The sequence below is a fragment of the Rhinoderma darwinii genome, chromosome 10 (assembly GCF_050947455.1).
Source record: "Rhinoderma darwinii isolate aRhiDar2 chromosome 10, aRhiDar2.hap1, whole genome shotgun sequence".
In the NCBI taxonomy this organism is placed as follows: Eukaryota; Metazoa; Chordata; class Amphibia; order Anura; family Rhinodermatidae; genus Rhinoderma; species Rhinoderma darwinii.
In genome coordinates this window covers 82726000-82753381 of record NC_134696.1, presented here as the reverse complement: position 1 = coordinate 82753381, position 27382 = coordinate 82726000, and the positions used below count along the sequence as shown (strand labels likewise).

The window sequence follows — 27382 nt, the reverse complement described above, 5'->3', positions numbered from 1 at the left end:
TTTACTTAGGAGATCTCCTGTGTCTAAGACAAAAGAGGGGAGCGCACCCACAAATGGTTTAAGTTTTTCATCTATGTATTTCCCAAGGTGATCAGTTGGGCCATCACACCCTGAGATAATTGGCCTGCCAGGTGGGATTGGATGTAGAATCGTTGTATACCTCCATCCCCCATGAGGCTGGACTAAGGGCCGCTGCGCATTTCCTGGAGAGACGAGGTGGGGAATGGGCCCATCAAAACGAATTCATTATAGAGATGTTGGAATTTGTCCTGAACCACAATTGCTTCTCATTTGATGGCAAATATTATCGCCAAGTACAGGGGACAGCCATGGGGTCCTCTTGTGCACCTTCATATGCATGTTTACATTTGGGATGGTGGGAAGAATTTATTGTATATCCCCACCCTCTCTTTAGGAGATGTGCGGCTACCTGGCTCAGATACATGGATGATGTGCTCCTATGTTGGAAGGGATCGGTGGAAACCCTGGAAGAGTTTATTAAAGATCTCAATACGAATAGTTTGAATCTTTTCTTGACATTTACCTCAAGTGAGACTAATATCAGTTTTCTAGATTTAAATATTCACAGGGAAGGAAATCAGCTTATGACTACGACTTTCCGTAAACCAACGTCAGGAAATAGCCTTTTGGCAGCAAGTAGCCATCACCTACCTTCCCAAATTAAGGGAATCCCAATAAGTGAGTTTCTTCGAATCAGACGTAACTGCTCTAGATTTGAAGACTTCAAAGGAGAGGCTCAAGATTTAACATCGCGCTTTTTAAATAGGGGATATCCTAAAAAAATTATCAAAAAAGGGTATAACAGAGCCATAAGACAAGATAGGAGGGAAATTCTTGAAAGGGTTAAAAAAGAAAAACATGATAATAGAGTACGGTTCATCTCAAGGTATGGTTCCCATTGGAATTTACTACGTAATTTAATGATTAAAAATTGGCCTCACCTAACTTTGGATAAAAGGATTGGTTCAATAGTAGGTGAGATACCAAGTATGGTTCCAAGAAAAGCCCCTACTTTAAAAGATATTCTAGTCAGTTCTGAATTTAAAAGAAAGACCATAGATAACGAAACATGGTTGAATAAACGACCAAAGGGGATGTATATGTGTGGCTCTTGCAATTGTTGCAAATATGTTTTGAAATCCGATACCTTTTTTGACAGCGAACATAAAAGAGAATTTAAGGTTTATAATTTTATCAACTGTCGTTCAACTATGGTGGTGTATTCAATTATTTGTCCATGTGGTAAGCAGTATATTGGAAAAACGAAACGGGAGTTACAGATAAGAATTAGGGAACATCTTTCAGACATTACAAAGGGCGAAATGAAAAGCCCATTGGCAGCACATTTTAAATTACATCATGGACAATCAACCAAGGGCTTAAAATTTATGGGAATCTACCAACTTTTTGAGGATAGAAGGGGTGGGGATCGTAACCGTATTCTTTTACAGAAAGAAACGATGTGGATTTATACATTGGGAACCCTCAACCCTAGAGGTCTTAACAATGAAATAAAATTTAATATGTTTTTATGACATGTGGAATTAATAATCCCCTTCTATTTATTGGTGGTTGCGCTCTTGTGGTGTAATATGATTGCCCGTCTTTTGGATACCTCCAATGGATTGATTACCTTGTGACCTATTCTCAAATGGCTTGATTCGACCCAATCTTAGTAAATATATCTTTTCACTCCTTGAAAATAGGAGGGAATAGACTTATGGGATGAATAAAGAACTAACTGTTATGATTTTCTGCCTCCGAGTGGTGGGGACTGGGTCCCTACAGATCTTTATCTGTTGTGGACCCGCTCCCTGCCCTTCGGAGACAGACATTAAAATCCTTGGATTCCGGAAGCATTTTTGCCTTAATTTGGGAAAATCTGTTTTATATCCCTTTATGTTTTGGAAGTGATCTTGTCGGTTTGGCATTTGGGTGGGGGTTGCGTGGATCCTTAAGGGCCGGCTGTGTAACAGCGTCCCGTGATTTTTCCACGCACCAACCAGCGAACTAATTTTCCTTTTATAAATACTTTTTTTCTCTGGATAAATGGATAGGTCCTATGGATGTTCTCTGTCCCTGGGTGATGGGGACTCGGTCCCTCCGGAAATATTCTCGGGGTTGGACCCACTCCCTGTCACCCGGGTACAGAGGATGCCTTGCCTGATTTTCGGCAGATAAAAATTAGCGGGACACTATCATATTACTGTAATAAATAGGTACTTTATGGGCTTAATGCTTTATGGACAGTCCGTTGACAGGTGTAGCGTTAAATTAGTGTTATACCATCTGAAATGCAACATGGATCTCTCATCATTTATTTAATTTTTTGGATTTTTTATTTATTTTTATTTATTATTTTTTTATTTTATTTTCTTATTTATTATTTATATAATTTTCTGTTATATTTTATTTATTATAGACACTGCTGATCACTAATGGGTTTGTTAGGGATAAAAGAATTTTTCTTAATCCAAAAAATGGGAATTTACTTGCAATGTACTGTGTGTATATGTTTTGGTATTTTATATATATGTATATTCCCGGATAGAAATGTATGATGAAATACTGAGGGGAATCTATAAATATGGACAAAACATGTGTATAATTGGACGTTTTGGATTTGAATCATTGGATTCTATGAGTACTTAATGTAATTTTTTTTTACATATGGGTCCAGTTCCCTTTAAATTTGGCACTATAAAGATGCCAGACTTTACTGAACTCACAAAATGGCTCTGAGGAAATCCCGGTTCGGGATGAAACATGTCAGCTGATCAATTAGTCTACACCTGGCAGGTAGTGACGTCAACCTTGCCTCGTCTTGCAGTCTCCAGTGTTGCCAGAAAAAACCAACGTGGATACCAGCATATTACGATACCGACTCTCCAGTGAGGAGTGTGTTCCATTGCTACAATTTGCTCACCTTGGGTGAAACCTCGGATGCCCCCGAGCATAGGAAGATCCAAGCTATTTCAACATAAGGATTGACCGTGGATGGAGTGGATATAAGGAGAACCTTCCATGTGGGAATTGTGATCTGCCAATGATGAGATTGAAGGGGTGAAAAACGCGATTGATATATATATATTTTTTTAAAATCTGCCTTAACTCTACAATTGCTCCAGGAGGAGGAACATAGTGAAAAAGAGTGGACTTTCAGTCCACCTTGAGTTGCGAGATCAACATAAAGATGAGTATTCAACTCTTTATCTATATTTGCATGGCTATTATATAAGAGGAACTGCTCCTGTTGGTTTCGGACCAAAATTCTAAAAGAAGGAGGAAAAAGCAAAAACTGCAAGTGTGAACTGAGACCAATGGTGTCTGAATAAAAATTTAACGTGGATACCAGCATAGCAGGATTCCGACTCTTTAATGTAGGAGCGTGCTCCATTGCTTAGATTTGCTCACCTTTGGGTGAAATCTCGGCTGCCCCCGAGTATAGGAAGATTTAAAGATAAATATTTAACTCCTTATATACAATTGCATTGCTATTACACAAGAGGAACTGTTTCTGTTGGTTTCGGACCAAAATTAGAAAAGAAGGAGTAAAAAGAAAAAAGTGCAAGTGTGAACGGAGACCAATGGTGTCTGGATAAAAAATCTTCAGAACCGGTTCTTATAGCTAATCTCTTATATGGGTCTGATTTTGGCTTATGTATAGAACACCTATTACCTAGATATCTCATCATGACATGTCATTGTGTTTAGAGGGGGATAAATTAATGGCAGTAATGTTATAAAAGTCTGTGTTGGTATCCTGGCCAGGAGACATTTTTTTAATTATGTACATCTAGTTTGAAACAAATGTGTTTGCTCAAACCCTTTTCTTTTCCTATAAAAAATCTTTGTATTATGGATAAAAGAGGAAAGAGATATATTTATATATGAAAAATCTTTAAAATATATTTTTATATGGAATTTAATAAAAATTTATATGAAATTATTCTTATCCCAAAGAGTGCCTGGTATGTTTTGGAAAATATTTTTTGTTTTTTTCTTTTTGATCTGTCTATTTATACCTGCCTTTCCTGTTCCTCCTTGCTTGTGATTCTTCTCGTTTGGTTTCCTGGCCCTGCTGCAGCTTCTTGAACTATTTGACCCTGCTTCATATTGACCCTGGCTTACTGACTACTCTCCTGCTCTGCGTTTGGTACCTCGTACACTCCTGGTTTGACTCGGCTTGTTTACCACTCTTGTTGCTCACGGTGTTGCCGTGGGCAACTGCCCCTTTTCCCTTGCTTCTGTGTACCCTTGTCTGTTTGTCTGTCGTGCACTTATTGAGCGTAGGGACCGTCGCCCAGTTGTACCCCGTTGACTAGGGCGGGTCGTTGCAAGTAGGCAGGGACTGAGTGGCGGGTAGATTAGGGCTCACTTGTCTGTTTCCTTACCCCCCATCATTACCGTTTAAAAAAAAACAAAACTTTACTGTTATCTACATTGCAGCGCCGATCACATGCAATAGGAGATAGGGATTTGAGAATCTGGTGACAGAGCCTCTTTAATAGTGCTCTCCTATGATCACCACCTCGCACTGGTTTATTAACCCTCTCAATTCCTGAAAACTGGAAGCTGCTGATGTTCCCTTGATGCATGTAAATAAAATGTTTAGATGCATTAGAAGGATTTCTAACTTCAGGATTAGTGGCTCCATTAAGATGTTTTCTAATTCTGACCTTAATGGGGCGACTTTTGCACCCAACGTAGGATAAATCACAGAATGTGAAGTTTATTTGGTATACTACGTGTGTTGCAATTGATAAATTGTTTTATCTTATGTATAGTTCCATCAATTGGTTGAACTTACTTCTTTAATTTGATGTACATAGTTGCAACACATACATATATTTGCTCCACAAGGGAAAAAAACTTTTGGACGTCAGCCAGGTATTTTGTTTTGATGAAAAGTGTATTAAACTAGGTGGGAGCATAGTACCCAAAGTAGGCGCTCTCCGAGAAGAAAATTTACAACCCGGCTCTAGTATATGGCATAAACCTTCATCCTGAAAAAGGACTGGTTATTATTTGGACACTATAGATTGTATTGTATAATATTCTTTGCTATATGATGGGAAATAAATTTTTATTATTTTTATATGTATTTTTTCTTAGTAATAAATCACAGCGTTTTCTGCCCTCACCTAGATTAATGGCCCTATCTAGGGTCCACTGGGGACAGCCTCAGTCCTTTAAACGACTGCATATTTTATTAGTTTCGTCCCTATATGACTGTTCACACGAGCAGTTTCTTTTAGCTCGAAGTATTTCTCCAACCGGGACGCCCTTAATGGTATGTCCTGGATGGCAAGATTTGCCATGCAAAATTGCATTTCCAGCAGTAGGCTTGCGATAAGTGCCAGTCTGAAAAGTATCTAAACTGGAGGTACAGCTCAAAGTGAGGTCCAGGAATGTAATTTGTTGGCAATCATAGACATAGGTGAAAGTCAAACCGAATGGGTTGTTATTGATGTAGTTGATGAAGTCTGGTATGGTCGCCACATCTGAGGACCAGATATGCAATATGCAAGAGCAATGGTCATGTTTTTGTGCCTCCGGATAACCTCCACTTCCCCTTCCTTTCACCTGCCCCCTGACTCCCTCCCTAAACTTTTATTCAATTGGTGGCAGTGGTCACATACTCAAGGGAAGAGAAATGTCCCTCTTCTGCTGCTGCAGCACCTCAGCTTCTGACTTTCGTGCTGCTGCAGCAGAAGAGGGATGTTCCTTCTTCACCGCCGAGTCTGCGGCTGCTCTGCTGTCATCCCGGCTGCACAGCTTAAAAGCAACACTGCTTCCTTCCTGGACTGGACAGCAGGTGTCCGGACAGCTAGCATCTGCATTCCGTCAGTTCAGTGCCCCTGCCATAGACTAACATTAGTTAAACATATGCCAAGACCAGGTATGTGTTTGGTTGGCGTACATTAGTATACCTTTGCCATTGCTGTCAACTAGGCTTTAGTTTACAACTCATCCAAGTACAGATTTTTTTTTGTGTAGCAAAAGCAGATAGGGGAAGGTTAGAGCAGGCAAAAATTGGTAAGGCCGTGGGTAATTATTGAATGTTTGGGACAACATACATTGGTCCGTGTGGGTTCGGTGAAGTTTGAATTTGTTTTTGGTGGGGGGGGTGTTTTATAATTTATTGTTTTAGAATTATTTTCTCATGTTATTTGTTTTTTTTTACATTTTACTATATTTATTAACTAATTTTGTTATACTATGGGGGCACAGGTTAACAGGTAAGAGTGCGTTTTTTAGTGACAGTTTCCTGTCAAAGTACAGGATGAGGCGGTCACACAAGCAAGCATGTAAATTAACAGGTTTCTGGAACAGGGATAGTGCCATTAATGATAATAATCGTTATTTATATAGCGCCAACATATTCCGCAGCACTTTACAATTTAGAGGGAACATGTACAGACAATGTCAGACATTACAGAATAACAAAACTAATGAGCAATTCAAACAAGACGAGTGAGGACACTGCTCGCAAGAGCTTACAATCTATGAGGAAAAAGGGAGAAACAAGATGTAAAAAGTGCTTGTTAAGTACAATGGTCCAGCCATCTTTTATACATATGGGGTAGGACACATTAAAGCTGCATGAGTCGGTCACCAGCCAGTGACTGTGTATAACGGACATGAAGTGTATTTGGGGGCAAGGAGTGTTGGGCATAATGCTGAATGAAGGGGTCAAGTTAATATGACTAATGTAAAAGGGGGGACCAGGGAAAGGAGTCAGATTAGGGAATGTGATAGGCCTGTTTAAAAAGATGTGTTTTCAGGGCACGTTTAAAATTGTGGTTATTCAGAATTAATCTGATTGTCCGGGGTAGCGCATTCCAGAGGACGGTGCACCACGAGAAAAATCTTGGAGACGAGAGTGGGAGGTTCGGATTATGGAGGATGTTTAACGTCGTTGTCAGAACGTAGAGCGCGGGTAGGGTGGTAGACAGAGATGAGGGAGGAGATGTAAGGAGGTGCTGCACTGTGGAGAGTTGTGTGGGTGAGAGTAATACGTTTCAATTTAATTCTGAAGGGAATGGGCAACCAGTGCAGTGACTGGCACAGGGTAGAGGTACTGGTGTAGTGGTCCAGTGCAGTGACTGGCAGAGGGTAGAGGCATTGGTATAGCGGTCCATTGCAGTGACTAGCACAGGGTATAGGCATTGGTGTAGCGGTCCAGTGCAGTGACTGGCACAGGGTAGAGGCATTGGTGTAGCGGTCCAGTTCAGTGACTGGCACAGAGTAGAGGCATTGGTGTAGCGGTCCAGTGCAGTGACTAGCACAGGGTATAGGCATTGGTGTAGTGGTCTAGTGCAGCGACTGGCACATAGTAGAGTCATTGGTATAGTGGTCCAGTGCAGTGACTGGCACAGGGTAGAGGCATTGGTGTAGCGGTCCAGTTCAGTGACTGGCACAGGGTAGAGGCATTGGTGTAGCGGTCCAGTGCAGTGACTAGCACAGGGTATAGGCATTGGTGTAGCGGTCCAGTGCAGCGACTGGCACATAGTAGATTCATTGGTATAGTGGTCCAGTGCAGTGACTGGTACAGGGTAGATGCATTGGTGTAGCAGTGCAGTGAATGGCACAGGGTAGAGGCGTTGGTGTAGCGGTTGATCAAAAAGATGAGCCTAGCTGCTGCATTCAGGATAGATTGGAGAGGTGAGAGTTTAGTGAGGGGAAGACCAATTAGTAATGAGATACAGTAGCCAAGACGAACGTGAATCACAACGACAATGAGAGTGTTGGCTGTTTCCACAGAGAAGGGCAGATTCTGGAGATGTTTTTGAGGTGAAGATGACAGGAGTGTGTAAGTGATTGAATGTGCAGAGTAAAGAAAAGATCTGAGTCAAAAATAACCCCAAGACAGCCATTAGCCTGTTAATTTATGTAGTGTGGACAGGAATGGGTTTTAAGAAATTCAGAGTGAGTGTAGATAGAGGGCCCAATGTGACTCATCGGCCCAAGACCCTCATTGCATAAATAAGAGACGTTCCTGATGATATGTATGCCGTTTTAGAACTTCGTTTTATGTAAATACGGGGGCGGCCAAATAGTCGTTTGTTGTTTACTGGTCGACCACAGATCGATTACCCCTGAAATCTTCTTTCACAAAACTAACAGCCAGGCACCAAAACTATGCAGAAGAGTAACATCAATATGACACTTCCACCAAGCAGTAAGTTGGAAGGGCATCAGTGTCTAACACAATAGATCGAATCTATGGTAGACACTCTGAGGGCATCGGTGGCTAATTCTCTAGGGAATTTCAGACTTAAATGTAACAGAAAATTCAAAAACCCTTGGTCACCTTCAATGGGAGCATTGAGAATGTATGTGCTAGGTAGCTCGCCAGGGCTGAAAGAATATTCTCAGAAAAATTTGGGTCACATGTGCAACCTCGTCACAGTAGTCGGAGGTTGTCCTTCCCTCAAATTCTTTAAAGACTGTTCATCCCTAGCTCCTGTCCCGTAATCTGTCTATTCCATACTTCAATACTGACTCTGCAGTGTACCACTGCAGTGTGACCCAGACTGTAGATATCCTGCTGCTGACCTCTGCCTGTACGGCCTGCCACTTGCACTGTTATTGTACTATTGTCTCCAGCATCTAGAATGTCTGCCAGCGAGAGCCAGCAAGAGAATGCTAACATACGCTGGGCAGTCTACAGTCCCCATACCCAGTGCAGCCAGAAAGTGCTCTATCAATGCTGTTAGCCAGAGAAACCCCCCAACATGTACCCTTTTCGTACAGTCGCCCTACACTTAGTGTTTCCGCCACTGTCCCCATACACAGTATAGCCGCTAGAGAGGGTCCCTATACATAGTACGGCTGCCAGACCGTACCTCCCTCCATACATAAGGCAGCCACCAGAGTTCCTCCATATATAGTGTCAGGCCAGCACCCCATCTCGGCTTCTTATACTCACAACCTGTTCTTGTGCTAATTGCATATGGTACAGCTAGTATTGAACTCAATGGGATCTGTAAAAAATCTGTATGCAGTGAGCTTCTCCTAGTGGCATCTGCAGGTACAAATCCATGCTCCTTATCAGTTTTGTGCCCTACCTCTCTGGTAGCAAGGCCATTGTTGCCTCTGCTTAAAGGCCCTTTTAAACTGGGCAATTATAGGGCAGACAAGCATTCATAGAACGCTCGTAGCCGATAATTGCCCTGTGTAAGCATGGCAGCGATCAGCAAATGAACGAGCAAACGCTCGTTCATCTGCTGATTGTATCGTTATAAAAAACTAAAATATCGTTGTCGTCAGCACATCTCCCTGTAAACAGAGAGATGCCCTGCCGACATTATTATAATGTATGGGGACGAGCAATCAGAGTACCGTTCACTTATCCCCATCCATAGCTCCGTGTGACAGGAGTAAACGAGCTGTCTCGTTGATTGGCGTTCGTTGCTTCGGCCGAAATGGGCCGGTGTAATAGGACCTTTACACTATAGTTTGTACATTTGTAAAATGCTCTGTAGCATAAATTGCCAATGCAACATAACGATAGAAACAGAAATAATTTTTAGACATTTTTTTACACCTATCCATGGGCATCCTTATTATGATTGATAGACAACCATGCATTAGACATCCTTATGCTAAACAAAGAAATCTGTACTTATAGCTAATTTTATACCCTTTGCAACGTTGTGATTCCTGCTATACCCACAGAAATAACTAACAATTTGACACAATTTCACCTTTTGCACCCGCCTTTCCCACGACTTTGGTTACTATCAAGGTACTTGGCTGACCCCAGGACTTAGGGTATAGCAAGCAGATGGGGACAGAAGAGTGGTAAAGTAGTCCAGAAGTCAGCAACGGAAGTCAGACAGATGCAGTACCAAGGATGAAGCATAACAGTAGTTGGGTAAGCCAAGGGTCTAGTAACAGTAGCCAAGCACAGCCAGATATGCAGTACCGTATTGAGTAGTTCAGGAGTGTTGTCAGACAAGCCAAGTATTCCGTAATGGTGATCAAGCAGAGCTAGGTATGTGGTACTGTAGGGAGCGAAGCACAATAGGAGTCAATCAAGCCGGGTCAAATCGGACCAGTGTGTTTTCTTTTGAAATAGAGCACCTTTAATTCAGATTGGCCGAGCGGCTGTGCGTTCTGTGCATTAGCCACCCAGAATTCCTGCCAGGATAAGTACATTCCATCTATATCGCATGGGCAATCTATGCTGCAGGCTCCCTATCAGTGAGCCCTTCTCTTCAGTAACAGGGTAGGTTTATGATATATGTCAATGTGTATCTGTCACTATTAGTTTATGATATTTTTGTCAACATTGAGGTAAATAATATCTTTTACTTTTCTACTGTTCCTTTGTGCCATTTTCAATAACTTTCACTTTGAAGTGAATAAGTCTGAAGGGTCGGCTTGTGTCTTAATGAGTCTAAATGCTGAAGCTACAGTAAGGGCTCTGACCAATCAGATTCTGCAGAGTATGTGAGGTCACATTTTCAACAAATCAGCTAGTAAACCCTATATTCTAAGGCCTTGTTCACACAGTGCCAATTTGATGCAGATTTTGTATGCTTATTTGAAGCCAAAACCAGAATTGGATCCAGGAGAGGAAACACTTTAAAGCTTTATATATTTCTCCTTTTCCGGTTCTGTTATTGGTTTTGGCTTAAAAAATACATACAAAATCTGTATCAAATCTGCACTCTGTGAACGAGGCCTGGACAAGGGTAGAACTCCGCAGGAATATACAGCAGCAGCCATTTTATTAATATACAATTTAGGACAGCTGCAGTGTAAGTAACTGGAAAAAATTTGTCACATAGAGCAGAATATATCATATGGCTCCATAATAATTAGTGCAAAAACATAAAAAAACTGCAGTTTGGATAGAAATTGGTTAGTGTTGCCTCCTTGCTCATCTACCCTTTGCTCCAGTCCTGTATGCATCAAATTCTGAAATAAGCCTGACTAATAAGCCTTTCCATATTTCTGTAACATATTAAAATCGTTAATGTATTATTATTTATAGGCAACACTCGGGTTAGTTTTTAGCACTTTTATTAAAATAAGGACATTGTAATACTTAATTTTACAAAATCAAAAAATTCCAGTAAGGTCTGAGCAACAATGCTCTTCATTCACTCATATATAAAAATATCCCCCTTCCCAGAGAGTTCTACATTTTATTATTACTAGGGGAGAAGTGTATCAAATACTATTTACACTCAGCATACTGGAAGAAGTCTAACTATTAAAAAAGAAAAAAAAAAAAATCGACATTGCCCTATAGAGCGGGGCTTGGTATTGATATTGTAAGAAACTAGTGTTCTTATTTTTATCTCACTCATGACAGCAGTTCCAGTAGCAGAAAGTATCCATTGGGGGTGGTGGCTCTTTGTTCTCCTTGATAAAGTCAGCTCGTAAATTTTTCTGAGTTTATTTTTTGCCGCGGCCTCCCAACACAAGTACAACGATCAGTCCAACAAGGAGCAAGAACATTGCGATAGATAAAATGACTGTAATCACCACCATTCCACCACTACGCCTAAATACAGCTGGAGGTTCAGCCAAAACTGTAAGAAAAAAACCATGTTAGTTCACTTTATGTGATATGTTCTCACGTAATGTAATCTATCAAGTGTCAATGTGTCACCACTAACCACCAGGTACCAGATGATGATGTTGTAGTAATCACCAGCAACCGTGACAAACCACTGATCAATAGGGACCATGTGCCTGTTTTCAAAGCAGATATACGGTTCTGCAAGATGGGTTCACTAGCATAGGTTAAAGGGGTTCTCCAGGATTAGAAAAACAAGGCTGCCTCCTTCCAAAGACAGCACCACACCAATTCACAGGTTTTATGTGGTATTACAGCCCAGCTCCATACACTTTTTGGCTATGTTCACACGGGGTATTTTGCCGAGTTTTTTGACGCGGAAACCGCGTCGCAAAACTCGGCAGAAACGGCCCGAGAACGCCTCCCATTGATTTCAATGGGAGGCGTCGGCGTCTTTTTCCCGCGAGCAGTAAAACTGCCTCGCGGGAAAAAGAAGCGACATGCCCTATCTTCGGGCGCTTCCGCCTCCGACCTCCCATTGACTTCAATGGGAGGCAGGAGAAAGCGTATATCTCGCTGTTTTATGCCCGCGGCGCTCAATGGCCGCGGGCGAAAAACGGCGCGATAATTGCCGCGAAAATCGGCGTGCAGGGAGAGGAATATCTGCCTCAAAGTTCCAAACGGAATTTTGAGGCAGATATTCCTCCCCCAAAATACTCCGTGTGAACATAGCCTAAATGTAGCTGAACTGCAATACTAGAATCAACCCAGGTGTGGCACTTTTTTTATTTTTTTATTTAATAGGGCAGCCATGTTTTTCTAATCCTGTACATTCCCTTTAAGCTCATCCCTACGCAGCTATTTTGTAGATTTTTGTAATTTCATTTTTTCCTCCCCACCTTCCAAAAGACATAACATTTTTTATTTTTTGTCGATATAGTCCTGAGGGCTTTATTTTTGCGGGACGAATTTGTAGTTTTTCATGGCACCATTTATTGTACCATATAATGTACTAGGAAATGGGAAAAAAAATATTTGTGGGGTAGAAAATAAAAAAAAAACAGTGATCTCTCCATTGTTTTTTGCGCTTTGTTCTTAAGGAATTCACCGTGCAATTAAAACAACATGTTAACTTTATTCTGCGGGTCAATGCGATTACGACGATACAAATTGTATATAGTTTTTTTAAAATATTTTACTACTTTTATAGTAAAAAAAATCTAACTGAAAAATAAAATTTATTTTGTTTCGCCATAACTTTTTTATTTTTCCGTCGATTAAGCGGTATGAGGGCATATTTTTTGAGGGACAAGTTGTAGTTTTTAATAGTACTATTTTGGGGTCACTTTTTAATCCATTTATTGTGGGAGATGAGGTGACCAAAAAACAGAGATTCTGACGGTTTACTTTTTTTTTTTAAGTCGTACACAGTGCGGGTTAAATAATGTTAAATTGTAGGAGCACAAAGATGGCAGACCTGGAGTCTTCATTAGGCCCACAAAGCAACCATCGGCACCGAGCGATCGCATTGAGGGTGGGGGGGGGGGCTATAGCTTATAGAAAGGGACACCCCCCTCTTTCTAACGATTTAAATGCCGTTGTCGATATTGACTGCGGCATTTAATGTGTTCCGCTCATTACTTTGAAGTGTCGGCTGTAACATACAGCCGACACTCGCATTGTATGGAGCTGGCTCAGCCCGTGGGCTTGCTCCATACTTCCCCTACCCGACTATGACGTAGGCATATGTCAAATGTCGGGAATGGTTTACGGCTACACGGCGACTTTGGCCACAACACAAGTCAAACACGAGCAAAGATCGCCGTGTTGCGCTGCTTGAATCGCAGTAATCAAAGTACATGCGGCCACGTTGCGACTTGCAGGTTGCCGCGATCGCGAAACGACAGTCACAAGAAATCTATCAAGTGTGGATTTATTGCTACTGTCATGTCGTGGTTGTGGCAACCTGCGAGTCTCAACGCAGCCACATTCCCTTTTATTACTGCGATGCAACAGTGGTGCAAAGCAGCGATCTTTGGCCGTGCTACCTAAGTTGCGACCAAAGTCGTCATGTAGCTCTAGCCTTGGTTGCTTTTTCATTTAGATTTTTTGGAACCAGATAAAGTTTTCAATCAGAGGCCTGAAACATCATTTTTATTATGGTACATTCCTACTTTACATTTAGTTTCTTGTACTTACCATTTTTAGTTGTGAAGTTCGCTGTATTGAAAATTGTTCCATCAATTTCATACCATGCACTGTAAAAATAAAATGAATCATATTCCATTTGTACATTAGTGAAATACATTTTGTTAAACAGCAAATGCAGAATAATAAAAAAAGGACTGTCAGAGGTACTCACGAGTAATTGGTGTTTTGAACCAAGCCCTGAACTTCGTAACCCACGCTTATGGTTTCCACATTGCCATTTTGAGTGTCATTAACTACAACAAGGTCCCGCTTCAGACGACATTGTGGCACTGTAAACAATAGAGCTGCAGATACAGATGTGGTTGGTGTTAGAAACTTTGTATTCACAGTTGCTAGAACAGTATATATGTAATTTGTCATGTACGAAATGGTAGCTCTGCAGGTTTGAAGACGTAGTAACACTGACCACGATTATGTTGCTCCCATTGTTTACAATTCTGATCAGCTCACTGGAGTCTGAATTATAGGTCAGGCTGTATGATTCGCAGCTCTGCTCTGACGCGAAAAATCCTTTTATACCATAGTCCTGTATTGAAAGGCCACTGTACCCAGCAATCAGCATTGTAAACATTTTTTACACACGCAGATATTACCGCACCAACACCTTTCCTTTTCTGTCTAGCGACATGCTTGGAAAATGCATATATTCAGCAGAATATGGTATTTCCATAAAGGATGGATAGATAAACAGCTGCTGGACACCTAAGGTGCTTATCTCCCCCAAAAAAAGACAGGATCGACCAAAAAAAAAACCCAACATGGTCTGTCCTCTTAAACAGATTGCCAGGTCTGATTGTATGTGTTCACATTCGATTTTTGGACAGTTGTGCCTGGGATTGTGTACAACATCATAGATTGTAATAAAACAGGAGAACAATTAAAAAAAACAGGCAGAGATGGCTCTGGATTATCTGTAATTCTAAGGAAATATTCCCAAAAATTTAGAAAAATGAGTCAAACAAAAATACTATGTCAGAAAATATATGTTCAGTAAAATAATGGAATTTTTCATACCTTGGGTGCCAGGTCCTTTTATTTTAAGTGTTGCTGTCTTCCCTGAGAATTCACATGTAGCAGGCATCGCTATTAATACAGATTGACCAAAGGGATTGTCGACAAGCCCAGTGCTGAGACTTGTGATATTATCTGCAACAAAAAAATAAATAAAAAAAAAGATGAAAAAGGAAAGATTTAATCCAAAATACTAGGTAAATGCGAAGAAAATGTAAAGAACAAATACATGTCCCACAGTCTTATTATGTGTAAGTGTTCAGGAATGGATGGGTGATCTTTATAGTGGTGTGATTAGCTAATATCATGCCTCATCTTTGGACAAGGTCTCGGAGTATCAATGTATTCATAATGAAGATCACCATGCTGTAGCTACCCTTTATTGTGTCCTATAAAGACTTTGCTACAGTATGTATACCCTGTAGATGCGACTACAAATACCCTTTCTAAAGTTTCTAGATTGGTATTTGTAATACGATTTCAAAGTGTAAAAATCCAAATTTTAGATCCATAAAATCCATAAAAATAGTGGAAAATCAAACATAAAACCTTGAATTTGACATCAATCCTGCTTTAGTTCCTAATGCACAGATCTTGCTGTTTCAGACTTACCTCCATATGAGGTGGAAATGAGAAGGAGCAAAGTAGAAATTGTCAGTAGTTCCATGGTGTCTCCACTTAGCAGCTGCACTTGTTCCCAGTTTGTATATACAATGCCGAAAACATAGATACCTGTCTTACAAGTGAGTTTCACCTGCCTCAGACAGACCAATCGGGTGACGGGGGGGGGGGGGGGGAGGGGGGGGGAGAGAGAATGTGGACATGCTGGAAAATCACCACTCCAAACACACCCTGACCTCAGACAACATACCCTCTCCCCATACTTGCCACCCATCTCTGTCCCCTCACACCCTCATTATCATATGGAGCCCCTGGGATAATAGACATATTTACTCTGACAAAATAATCTGCACTATCAAACTGTTAAATAAAAATAAGGAAAGAGGAACGCGCCAGTGACGTGACATTATAAACAACACTAAACCTAAAGTATGAAGCTTACAAACGTTAAAGGGTAACTAAACTTTAAAAAAAACTTCTGACGTCACAATGACGTACTATTTTTTTTTTAGAAAGTTTGGTTACCCTTTAAATGTATAAAAAGGGTTGCTAATAACTTTCATAAATATGTATCTAAGGTTCCCAGATTTGGGGACATGTGATTATGGGGACATACATTTTTCTAGGCCTCCCCTTAGTAACTGAATTAAAAAAAATACTACAGTCAGCCTGTCCCCAGCATGAAATTGCTTCTTACAGATTATTTCACAATTAAAGATTTTAAAAAAAAAGTTAAATATTCAAATTCTTTTCTCCTCGTTGAAATAAACATGTATGTTCGGCCCAGTGTGCATGTTTATGGCCGAATCAGGAGAAATAACGAACAAATTATTTGTACTGTATGCACAAGGATACAGTGAAGCAAATGACTAGCGGAGCAGGTACAAGTAAAAGAGTCCACAGCAACTTCTCAAACTCATTCAAAAAGAAAATGCTCAACGCTGTTAGGATAGACCAGGATAGGTCTGATTTATAAATAAAGAATCCCACCCAAAGTAGATGTATTAATGAACAAAGAGAGTGATATAAGGTATTCTGAGGCCAGTGGTCCTCCCTCCCACCACTCTCAGTATATAGGGCTCCAACGGTGGAAGATGTTTGCAAATCTAAGAGTGTTACACTCAGATTGGACCTAATCTGGCACTTAAAGTCTGCAATAGTATAATATTGCCGTAAGCAAGAAAACTTTATTCTACTCGCATGGTACACTCTTGCAAAAACGCATCAATAAAATCTCTGTGCGGCATGCCAAGTACCAGCCCGACCCTGGGTATATCCCATTTGTTTGCAGTGCACATGATAGAAACAATACATTCTCTCGCTCTTTCTCAAAGCTTCATTCATTTGCACATGAACTGTGTGTGCAGTTTAACATTTGCAAGGGTCTGTCCAACTTTTTATCCACCCCCTACTGCAAGATTGTCAGCATTGCAAGGAATGCCACCCTACCAGTTTCTGCAGCCACATTCTACTAGCGAGTGTGTGACAGAGACAGTGCTGATGAATACCTGGCATACCATAGAGACAAACAAGTTACTTATGGGTTTGAGAAATAAAAGGCCAGAATTCAAAACTCTATATTCATATGTCATTAATGGAAACAAGTGCCAGATTTTGTTTATTTTTAGATTATCAAATTCCAGATTAAATGAATTGAATTTGATAGATCAATCCAAGGGGCCACTTGGAGCCCCCAGGTGCTCATCCTGCAGCCCCTTGGTCCACTCTTTTTGGATCTGATTGATGCCAGATGTCTCTCTGTCACCTTTATTTCTTTCCTATTAGTAATAGTTGTTTATTATACTCCTGTAGCTGGCCATTAGGTTTGCAACCGCCTTTAGACCTCAATCACACGACCGTGTTCGGCCCGTGATATACGGAGCGCATGTCGGCCACATTTCCTTGACCAAACACAGTTCAGGGAGCCGGGCTCGTAGCATCATAGTTATGTATGACGCTGGGTGTCCCTGCCTCCCCGCGGGACTACTGTCCCTTACTGAAAACATGTTTTCGATTTCTATACTTTGTGTCAAAATTCACAGGATCGTGAACTATTACGTATTTAGTCAATGTACTTTAAAACAGGTATTACAGACACATGTACTGTATACAGCCTACATTTTGGCCGGTTTCACACGCTGCTTTTTGGCACAGCATTTTGGTACAAAACACTCCAGCCAGATGTTTCTTCAAAGTTTATAGTGAAATCTGACAACGTCTACATACACGGCATTTTACATTTTTGTAGTACTTTTTGGGTCAGTGACGTTATTATCAGAACACAACACGTAAAAATGATATAAAAAACGCTTGAAACATACATTCGTTTTAAACGCAGAACAAAAAGTGTGTGTGAAGGAGGCCTTAAAGAGGCTCTGTCACCAGATTTTGCAACCCCTATCTGCTATTGCAGCAGATAGGCGCTGCAATGTAGATTACAATAACGTTTTTATTTTTAAAAAACGAGCATTTTTGGCCAAGTTATGACCATTTTTGTATTTATGTCAATGAGGCTTGCAAAAGTCCAAGTGGGCGTGTTGAAAAGTAAAAGTCCAAGTGGGCGTGTATAATGTGCGTACATCGGGGCGTGTTTACTACTTTTACTAGCTGGGCTTTCTGACGAGAAGTATCATCCACTTCTCTTCACAACGCCCAGCTTCTGGCAGTGCAGACACAGCAGTGTTCTCGAGAGATCACGCTGTGACGTCACTCACAGGTCCTGCATCGTGTCAGACGAGCCGGCACCAGAGGCTACAGATGATTCTGCAGCAGCATCGGCGTTTGCAGGTAAATCGATGTAGCTACTTACCTGCAAACGCTGATGCTGCTGCAGAATCAACTGTAGCCTCTGGTGCCGATGTGGCCGACACGATGCAGGACCTGTGAGTGACGTCACAGCGTGATCTCTCGAGAACACGCTGTGTGTCTGCACTGCCAGAAGCTGAGCGTTCTGAAGAGAAGTGGATGATACTTCTCATCAGAACGCCCAGCTAGTAAAAGTAGTAAACACGCCCCGATGTACGCACATAATACACGCCCAGTTGTACTTTTACTTTAAACACGCCCACTTGGACTTTTGCAAGCCTCATTTGCATAAATACAAAAATGGGCATAACTTGGCCAAAAATGCTCGTTTTTTAAAAATAAAAATGTTACTGTAATCTACATTGCAGCGCCGATCTGCTGCAATAGCAGATAGGGGTTGCAAAATCTGGTGACAGAGCCTCTTTAACCCCTTAAGGACGCAGCCTAGTTTTGGCCTTAAGGCTCAGAGCCCATTTTTCAAATCTGACATATTTCACTTTATGTGGTAATAACGTCGGAATGCTTAAACCTACCCAAGCGATTCTGAGATTGTTTTCTCGTGACACATTGGGCTTCATGTTCGTGGTAAAATTTGGTCGATATATTCAGTGCTTATTGGTGAAAAATTGCAAAATGTTGAGAAAATTTTGAAAAAATTGCATTTTTCAGAATTTAAATGCATCTGCTTGTAAAACAGACAGTTATACCACCCAAAATAGTTACTAGTTCACATTTCCCATATGTCTACTTTGGATTGGCATCGTTTTTTTGAACATTCTTTTATTTTTCTTGGACGTTACAAGACTTAGAACATAAACAGCAATTTCTCATATTTTTACGAAAAATTTCAAAAGCCTTTTTTTTAAGGTACCTCTTGAGTTCTGAAGTGGCTTTGTGGGGCCTATGTATTAGAAACCCTGATAAAACACCCCATTTTAAAAACTAGACCCCTCAAAGTATTCAAAACAGCAGTTAGAAAGTTTTTTAACCCTTCAGGCATTTCACAGGAATTAAAGCAAAGTGGAGGTGAAATTTGCAAATTTCATTTTTCTTGCTGAATTTCAATTTTATTCATTTTTTTTTCTGTAACACAGAAGGTTGTACCAGAGAAACACTACTAAATATGTATTGTCCAGATTCTGCAGTTTTTAGAAATGTCCCACATGTGGCCCTACTGAGCTCGTGGACTAAAACACAAGCCCTAGAAGCAAAGAAGCACCTAGTGCATTTTGAGTCCTCGTTTTTATTAGAATATATTTTAGGCAGCATGCCAGGTTTGAAGAGGTCTTGAGGTGTCAAAACAGTAGGAATCCCCCAATAGTGACCCCATTTTGGAAACTACACCCCTCAAGGAATTCATTTAGGGTTGTTGTTACCATTTTGACCGCATAGTTTTTTCACAGCACGTATTTGAATTGGGCTCTGAAATGAAAAAAATGCAATTTTTTCCAATAAAATGTAATTTGTGATCAAAATTTCTTATTTTCACAGGGAACAAAATACCCCATTTTGTTGCCCAATTTGTCCTTAGTGTGGCAATACCCCATTTGTGGTGATAAACTGCCGTTTGGGCCCATGGGAGGGCTCAGAAGGAAAGGAGCGCTATATGTTTGTTGGAGTCCAGATTTTGTTGGATTGGTTTTCGGGTGCCATGTCGCATTTGCAGAGCCTCAGAGGTATCAAAGCAATGGAAACCCACCAAAAGTGACCCCATTTTGGAAACTACACCCCTCAAGGAATTCATTTATGGTTGTTGTTAGCATTTTGACCACACAGTTTTTTCACAGCACCTATTTCAATTGGGCTGTGACATTAAAAAAATGACATTTTTTCCAATAAGATGTAATTTTTTACCAAAATTTCTTATTTTCACAGGGAACAAAATACTCAATTTTGTTGCCCAATTTCTCCTGAGTGCATCAATACCCCATTTGTGGCAATAAACTGCCGTTTGGGCCCATGGGAGGCCTCAGAAGGGAAGGAGCGCTGTGTGTTCTTTGGAGTACAGATTTTGCTGGTTTGGTTTTCGGGTGCCATGTCGCATTTGCAGAGCCCCAGAGGTATCAAAGCAATGGAAACCCACCAGAAGTGACCCCATTTTGGAAACTACACCCCTCAAGGAATTCATTTATGGGTAATGTGACCATTTAGACTCCATAGTTTCTTCACAGAACTTATTTGAATTGGGCTGGGAATTAAAAAAAAATATATTTTTTCCAATAATATGTCATTTTAGCTCAAAAATTCTTATTTTCACAAGAAATAAAATACCCCATTCTGTTGCGCAATTTGTTCTGAGTGCCGCAATACCCCATTTGTTGTGATAAACTGCCGTTTGGGCCCATGGGAGGGCTCAGAAGGAAAGGACCACCATTTGGCCTACTGGGGATTTTCTAGTGCGAAGTCATGTATGCAGAAGCCCCTGAGGTACCAGTACAGTTGAAACCCGCAAGAAGTGACCCCGTTTTAAAAACTACACCCTTAAGGCATTCATCTAGAGGTGTAGTGAGCATTTTGACCGGAGACCTACACCCCATAAACTGTAATGTGGGTTCTCCCGGGTATGGCAATACCCTACATGTGGCTGTTATCAGCTGCCTGGACACACAGCAGGGCCCAGAGGGGAAAGACGAGGGGGGATAAGCTGTGTGGAGTGCATCAGGGTAAGTAAAATTTGGGTAAATTATAAACCAAGGGATGTATGATAAATTTTAAAACACTTTCATACAGAGCTCTGGTTATTCGGGACACGTGTCACATTGATATATTGTGTCATCCATTATCGCCCTCTTATAGCAGACTTTGCACCTCTTTTGACTTTTTCCCTTCTTGCCAGTTTGGGGAACTTCTCCTGGAAAGTGTTGCCGCCTTGGTACGATGCGTGTGGCCCCGCTTCCAGAAGTACTGGGTGCCCCCCCTTCTTGGTCCCTAAAGATTAGGTTCTTGATAATCACCTCTTGAAATTCCAGGAAAGTTCCCGTCTGGCCTGCACATCGACGTAGCATGTACGCTTTGTACAATGCCATCTGTATGATGTGCACGGCCAGCTTCTTATACCACACCGCATGGCGCTGTAGGGCTTCGGGGCTTGATCTTACAAGTCCATCCCTCCCATGTACCTATTGTAGTCCAGGATGCAGTCTGGTTTGGGGGTGGCCTTTCCTTCATATATCCTAAACCTGTAGGTATACCCTGATGCACTCTCACAGCTTACACATCTTCACGCCATACCTTGCCCTCTTACCCGGCAGGTACTTGCGGAATTGAACCCTCCCTTTAAAATGTACCAGGGACTCATCAATAGAAATACACTTCTCGGGGGTGTATGCTTGGGAAAACCGGGCACTGGAACGGTCTAATAGGGGTCTCCGTTTATACAAACGGTCAAAACTGGGGTCATCTCGGGGTGAGCACGGCTTATTATCAGTATAATGTAAAAAGCGAAGTATTGCCTCATTTATTTATTTTTTTAGGTTCCAGTTCAGTTCTGAAGTTGCTTTGAGGGGCCCATATATTAGAAACCCCTATCAAATACCCCATTTTAGAAACTAGACCCCTCAAAGTATTCACAACAGCATTTAGAAAGTTTATGAACCCTTTAGGTGTTTCACAAAAATTTAGAGCAAAGTAGAGGTGAAATTTACTTTTTTTTGTTGTCAGAAAATCCTCTTTATACCATTTTTTTTATAACACAAAAGGATTTATCAGAGAAACGCAACTTAATACGTATTGCCCAGATTCTGCAGTTTTGAGAAATATCCCACATGTGGCCCTAGTGCGGTAATGGACTGAAACACCGGCCTCCGAAGCAAAGGAGCACTTAGTGGATTTTGAAGCCTCTTTTTTATTAGGCACCATGTCCGGTTTGAAGAGGTCTTGTGGTGCCAAAACATTGGGAACCCCCCAAAAGTGACCCCAATTTGGAAACTAGACCCCTTGAGGAATCCATTGTAGTTTTCTTGGGGTGCATGCGGCTTTTTGATCAGTTTTTATTCTATTTTTAGGTGGCGTGGTGACTAAAAAACAGCAATTGTACGTTTGGTTTTTTTTTCGTTTTTTTTTACAGCGTTCACCGTGCGCTATAAATGACATATTCACTTTATTCTGCGGGGCGATTCGATTACGGCGATACCAGATGTTTATAGTTTTTTTTATGTCTTATGGCGTTTGCACAATAAAATAAGTTTTGTAAAAAATCATTCACTTTTTGTGTTACCTTATTCTAAGAGCCATAACGTTTTTATTTTTCAATCAATAAAGCCGTGCGAGGACTTATTTTTTGCGTAACGAACTGTAGTTTCGATCATTACCATTTTTACATGCGACTTTTTGATCTCTTTTTATTCCATTTTTTGGGAGGTGAAGTGACCAAAGAATTGTGATTGTGGTTCGGTTTATTATTATTTTATTTTACGGCGTTCACCGTGCGGGATAAATAATGAAATAATTTTGTAGTTCAGGCCGTTACGGACGCGGCGATACCAATTATGTATAGTTTATTTGTTTGTTTATATATTTTTATTAATAATAAAGGACTGATAAGGGAAAAAGGGGGATTTTTACTTTTATTACTTTTAAATCTTTTATTTTCTTATTTTTACACATCTTTTTTAAACTTTTTTTTAACTTTATTACTTTGTCCCACTAGGGGACATGAGGGCAGGAGGCCCTGATCGCTATTCTAATACACTGCACTACATGCGTAGTGCAGTGTATTAGAGCTGCCAGCTACTCACTGACAGCTAGCATAGTGGGTCCTGACGTCGTCAGGACCCACTAGGCTTCCGTCTATGGCATAGCCGGACGCCATTGTTTGGTGTCCGGTTGCCATAGTCACCATCGCCGGCCGCTATCGCGTAGCAGGCCGGCGATGGCAGCTTAACCCCTAAAAAGCTGCGATCTCTATAGAACGCGGCTTTTAAGGGGTTAATCAGCGGGGACACAGCGATCGGTCCCCGCTGTAGGAGCTGTGACAGCTGCTGAACAAGACAGCAGCGTCACAGCTCCTGTATGTGTCGGGAGGACGGCCGAAACGGCCGTTACTCCCGAGACGTACTATTACGGCATGGAGCGCGAACGATACAGCTGCCATGACGTAATAGTACGTCAAGGAGCGGGAAGGTGTTAAGCAGGTACTACGCAAGCGATGGCTTCTTGTCTTGTGATTGACTGACTATTTGACCTATCTCGCACCTCTGATGGCTATTACAATTAATACAAAAGAGTAGATAAACAGATACAGATATGTGAGAGTGCACACAACCCGCAAAAACCTGTTCTTCCCGATCAACATGTTGAGCAAGATTAGTTATAGAAATAAGTTGAAGTATAGCTAAATCCGGGTTTTCTTGAACTCTCTAAATGCTTTATTTGTTGAATAATGAAATACGAACAATAAGAATAACAAAGAATAACTCACAAACAGTATTAGGCTTAGGCCTAATGCACACGACCGTGCAGTATTTCTGGCCAGTAAATACTGTGCGGACAGGCCACAGAGAGTCATCCGCAATTGCAGACCCTGCTCGCAGTAATAAGTATAGGAGCACAATCCATAAATATGAAAAAATGGACATGTCCTATTTTTTGCGGCTTATTTATATGGCCGGGACACACACCCGTAAATATATACGGGAAGGTGTCCGTGGCCGATAGAAATTAATGTGTCAATATTTTATCCACAATTACAGACCCATAATAAACTACGGTTGTGCGCATGAGGCCTTAGGCCCTATTCACATCACATTTTTCCCTTGCCGTGTATACGCCAGGAAAAGCTTCCGATGTAAACGTTAAATGGAGTCTGTGATGGATGCCTAACAGTATGTTCACACAGCGTATCCACCCTGGATCCCGCAGGGAATTTTTGCCGAAAAACTGCACCACAATTTTGAATGTCCACTGTGGAAAACAGCAGGTAAAAAAAACAAAAAACTATACTCACCCATAGTCATGACGACGCGTCCCTCTGATATCCTGCAGCCCGGCTTTCTCAGATGACGTTTCATCCAATGTGACCGATTCAGCCTGTGATTGGCTGCAGCAGTCACATGGGATGGAACATCATCCCTGGAGGCCTTGCTGGACATAGTAGCAAAGAGATCTTGGTAAGTATGATCTTTGTTTTTTTTCTGAGTTGCAATTTTTGCAACGGAATCGCAGCTTTTCCGCCGCAAAAATCGCAACATCTGCTATTTGTTGCAGTTTTTTTGTGCCCCCTTGAAATCAATAGGGAAAACCCGCAACAGAAAAGCAGCGATTCCGAAGCATGTATTTAGATTTTGCTGATTAAAAAACTGCACCGCAAGTCTATTTATGGACGGTTTTTCAGCTTATTTTTTACGCAGCGTGTGAATAAGATTTATTCAAATCTCACCCACTCTGCTGCAACTGTATTACACTGTGGATTTTCCGCAATTAAATATGTTGTGGAAAATCCACAGTGTATACACTTCGTGTGGACATACCCCAGGGGCGTAGCTAGGGGGGGCAGGCGGGGCATGTGCCCCGGGCGCAGCTTAGAGGGGGGCGCCAGCGCCACCTCCTCCTGTACTATAATTGGACCTGTGTCGCAAGGACACAGGTACAATTAGAAGCAATGAATGACCGGGTACGTTCCGTGCCCGGCCATTCAGTGCCTTTCCACGAGTGAAGCAACTGATACCTTTTGTACCAGTGAAGCTTCCGTCGATGAAAGGCGCTGACTGACTGACAGGGAAAGTCATCCAGCCCAGCCAATCAGCGCCTTTCATAGATACTGCGTTCAACCGCCAGGAGACCTGCGCAGAAGAGAGCAGGTCTCCATGGCTGCCGGACAGCGTGGGAGCGGGAATAAGGTAAGTTTGAATAGTTTTTTGTTTTTTTTAAATTGTAATAAAAGTGTGTGGCTGTATCTACAAGGGGGACTTTATCTACGGAGGGGGGGACTTATCTACAAGGGGGACTTTACACGGGGGGCTGACTTTATCTACACGCGGGGGGCTTTATCTACGGGTGGTGTCTAGCTACAGGGGGGCTATATACTGGGGTGGGCTATCTATGGAGCACCATATACAGGGGTGGGCTATAGCTACAGGGGGGGGGCTATATAGTATATAGCCCACCCCTGTAGATATAGCCCACCCCTGTATATAGCCCACCCCTGAAGATATAGCCCACCCCTGTAGATATAGTCCCCCTGTAGATATGGTCCCCCTGTAGATATGGTCCCCCTGTAGATATGGTCCCCCTGTAGATATAGCCCACCCCTGTATATAGTCCCCCTGTAGATATAGTCCCCCTGTAGATATAGTCCCCCTGTAGATATAGTCCCCCTGTAGATATAGCCCACCCCTGTATATAGTCCCCCTGAAGATATGGTCCCCCTGAAGATATGGTCCCCCTGAAGATATAGTGCCCCTGAAGATATAGTCCCCCTGTAGATATGGTCCCCCTGTAGATATGGTCCCCCTGTAGATATGGTCCCCCTGTAGATATAGCCCACCCCTGTATATAGTCCCCCTGAAGATATAGTCCCCGTGAAGATATGGTCCCCCTGAAGATATAGTCCCCCTGAAGATATAGCCCACCCCTCTATATAGTATCCCACAAATAGCTCCCCTATAGTGCTCCACAGAAAGCCCACCCCTGTATATAGCCCCCTTGTACATATAGTCCACCCCTGTATATAGTGCTCCACAGATAGCCCACCCCTGTATATAGTATATACAGGGGTGGGCCATCTGTGGAGCACTATATACAGGGGTGGACTATCTAGTGGAGCACTATATACAGGGGTGGACTATATGTACAAGGGGGCTATATACAGGGGTGGGCTATCTGTGAAACACTATATACAGGGGTGGACTATATGTGGAGCACTATATACAGGGGTGGGCTATATCTACAGGGGGGCTACATACATGGTTGGGCTATCTGTGGAGCACTATATACATGGGTAGGCTATATCTACAGGGGGGCTATATCTACAGGGGGGCTATATACAGGGGTGGGCTATCTGTGGAGCACTATATACAGGGGTGGGCTATATCTACAGGGGGCTATATACAGGGTTGGGCTATACATGGGGCACTATATACAGGGCTGGGCTATATCTACATTGGGCTATATACAGGGGTGGGCTATCTGTAGAGCACTATAGTCTGAGTTATTTGTGGGTCACTATATACAGTGGTGGGCTCTATGGCAGGCACTATCTACAGGGGGCACAGTGTGTGTGTGACACTGCATGGTGCTATTATTATTAGAGGTGCAGTGTATGGCGCTATTATATTTAGGGGCGTAGTGTGTGGTATAATGATAACTTTATATTTATTTATAGGTGCAGAAATGTTCGTAAAGTGAGAAGCTGAAAACATGTGAGCGGCAAACTGCAGAAATGGGCTGTGACCGGGAGAAGTCATCATAGAGGTCTGGAACGGATGGAGAAAAAGAACTAGAATCTGACTTGTCACCGGTGAGTCACTTAATGTAAATGTTTATTCTGCCTCTAATCAGCACTGTAGTCACTGTATGATCTGCAGTGAGATGATGGGTGGTATGATTATGATATGATTTATTTTTTGTGAAACAGCAACTCCCAGCATATCCTTACCATTGTTCGGGCCATGCTGGGAGCTGTAGTTTTACGCCGTACACACCTATACGGCAGGGGTTGCAGTAAATTGAGCTGTATTTGTGCTGGTGCTGTATATATGTATTGAGCTATTGCTTGTAAAATGTACAAATGTTTTTATGCTCACGTTACATAAAAAGAAATGACACGTCGATTGGTAGAGAAAACAAACACGGCGAGGGGGAAGGAGATGTCGGGAAAGAGGTTGGGGGGGGGGGGGCGCCAAACGGAATCTTTGCCCCGGGTGCTGGAGAACCTAGCTACGCCTCTGCATACCCTCACAGTGGAATCCATCACCTATAGGTTATTATAGTATCCGTTTAACGTGTATGTCTTGAGCTTTACAATATGTACACTTTAAACAGATGCCATGATAGCCAATGGGTGATGAATAGGCATTCGTCATCCATAGGCTATTATGGCATCCATTTAATGTACACATTATGAAAACGTGACATATATGTTAATCAGATGACTGTAACAGACGCCATTCAGTGGCATATGTCACCCATATACTGTGTGGTGTACATTTTTTTTTACAGGATTCCGTTGTATGGAAT

General features: G+C 41.8%; 1 protein-coding gene across 1 annotated transcript; it reads right to left on the bottom strand.

Annotated features, from left to right (window-relative positions):
- Positions 1–11149: 11149 nt before the first annotated feature.
- Positions 11150–15449, bottom strand: UPK2 (uroplakin 2). The gene is made up of 5 exons (XM_075838920.1): positions 15395–15449; positions 14786–14917; positions 13923–14055; positions 13760–13818; positions 11150–11573 (listed from the first exon to the last, which is right to left on the bottom strand). Exons 1-5 carry the CDS (start codon positions 15447–15449, stop codon positions 11437–11439), a joined length of 516 nt encoding a protein of 171 aa, XP_075695035.1. The 3' UTR covers positions 11150–11436.
- Between the last annotated feature and the right edge of the window lie 11933 nt (positions 15450–27382).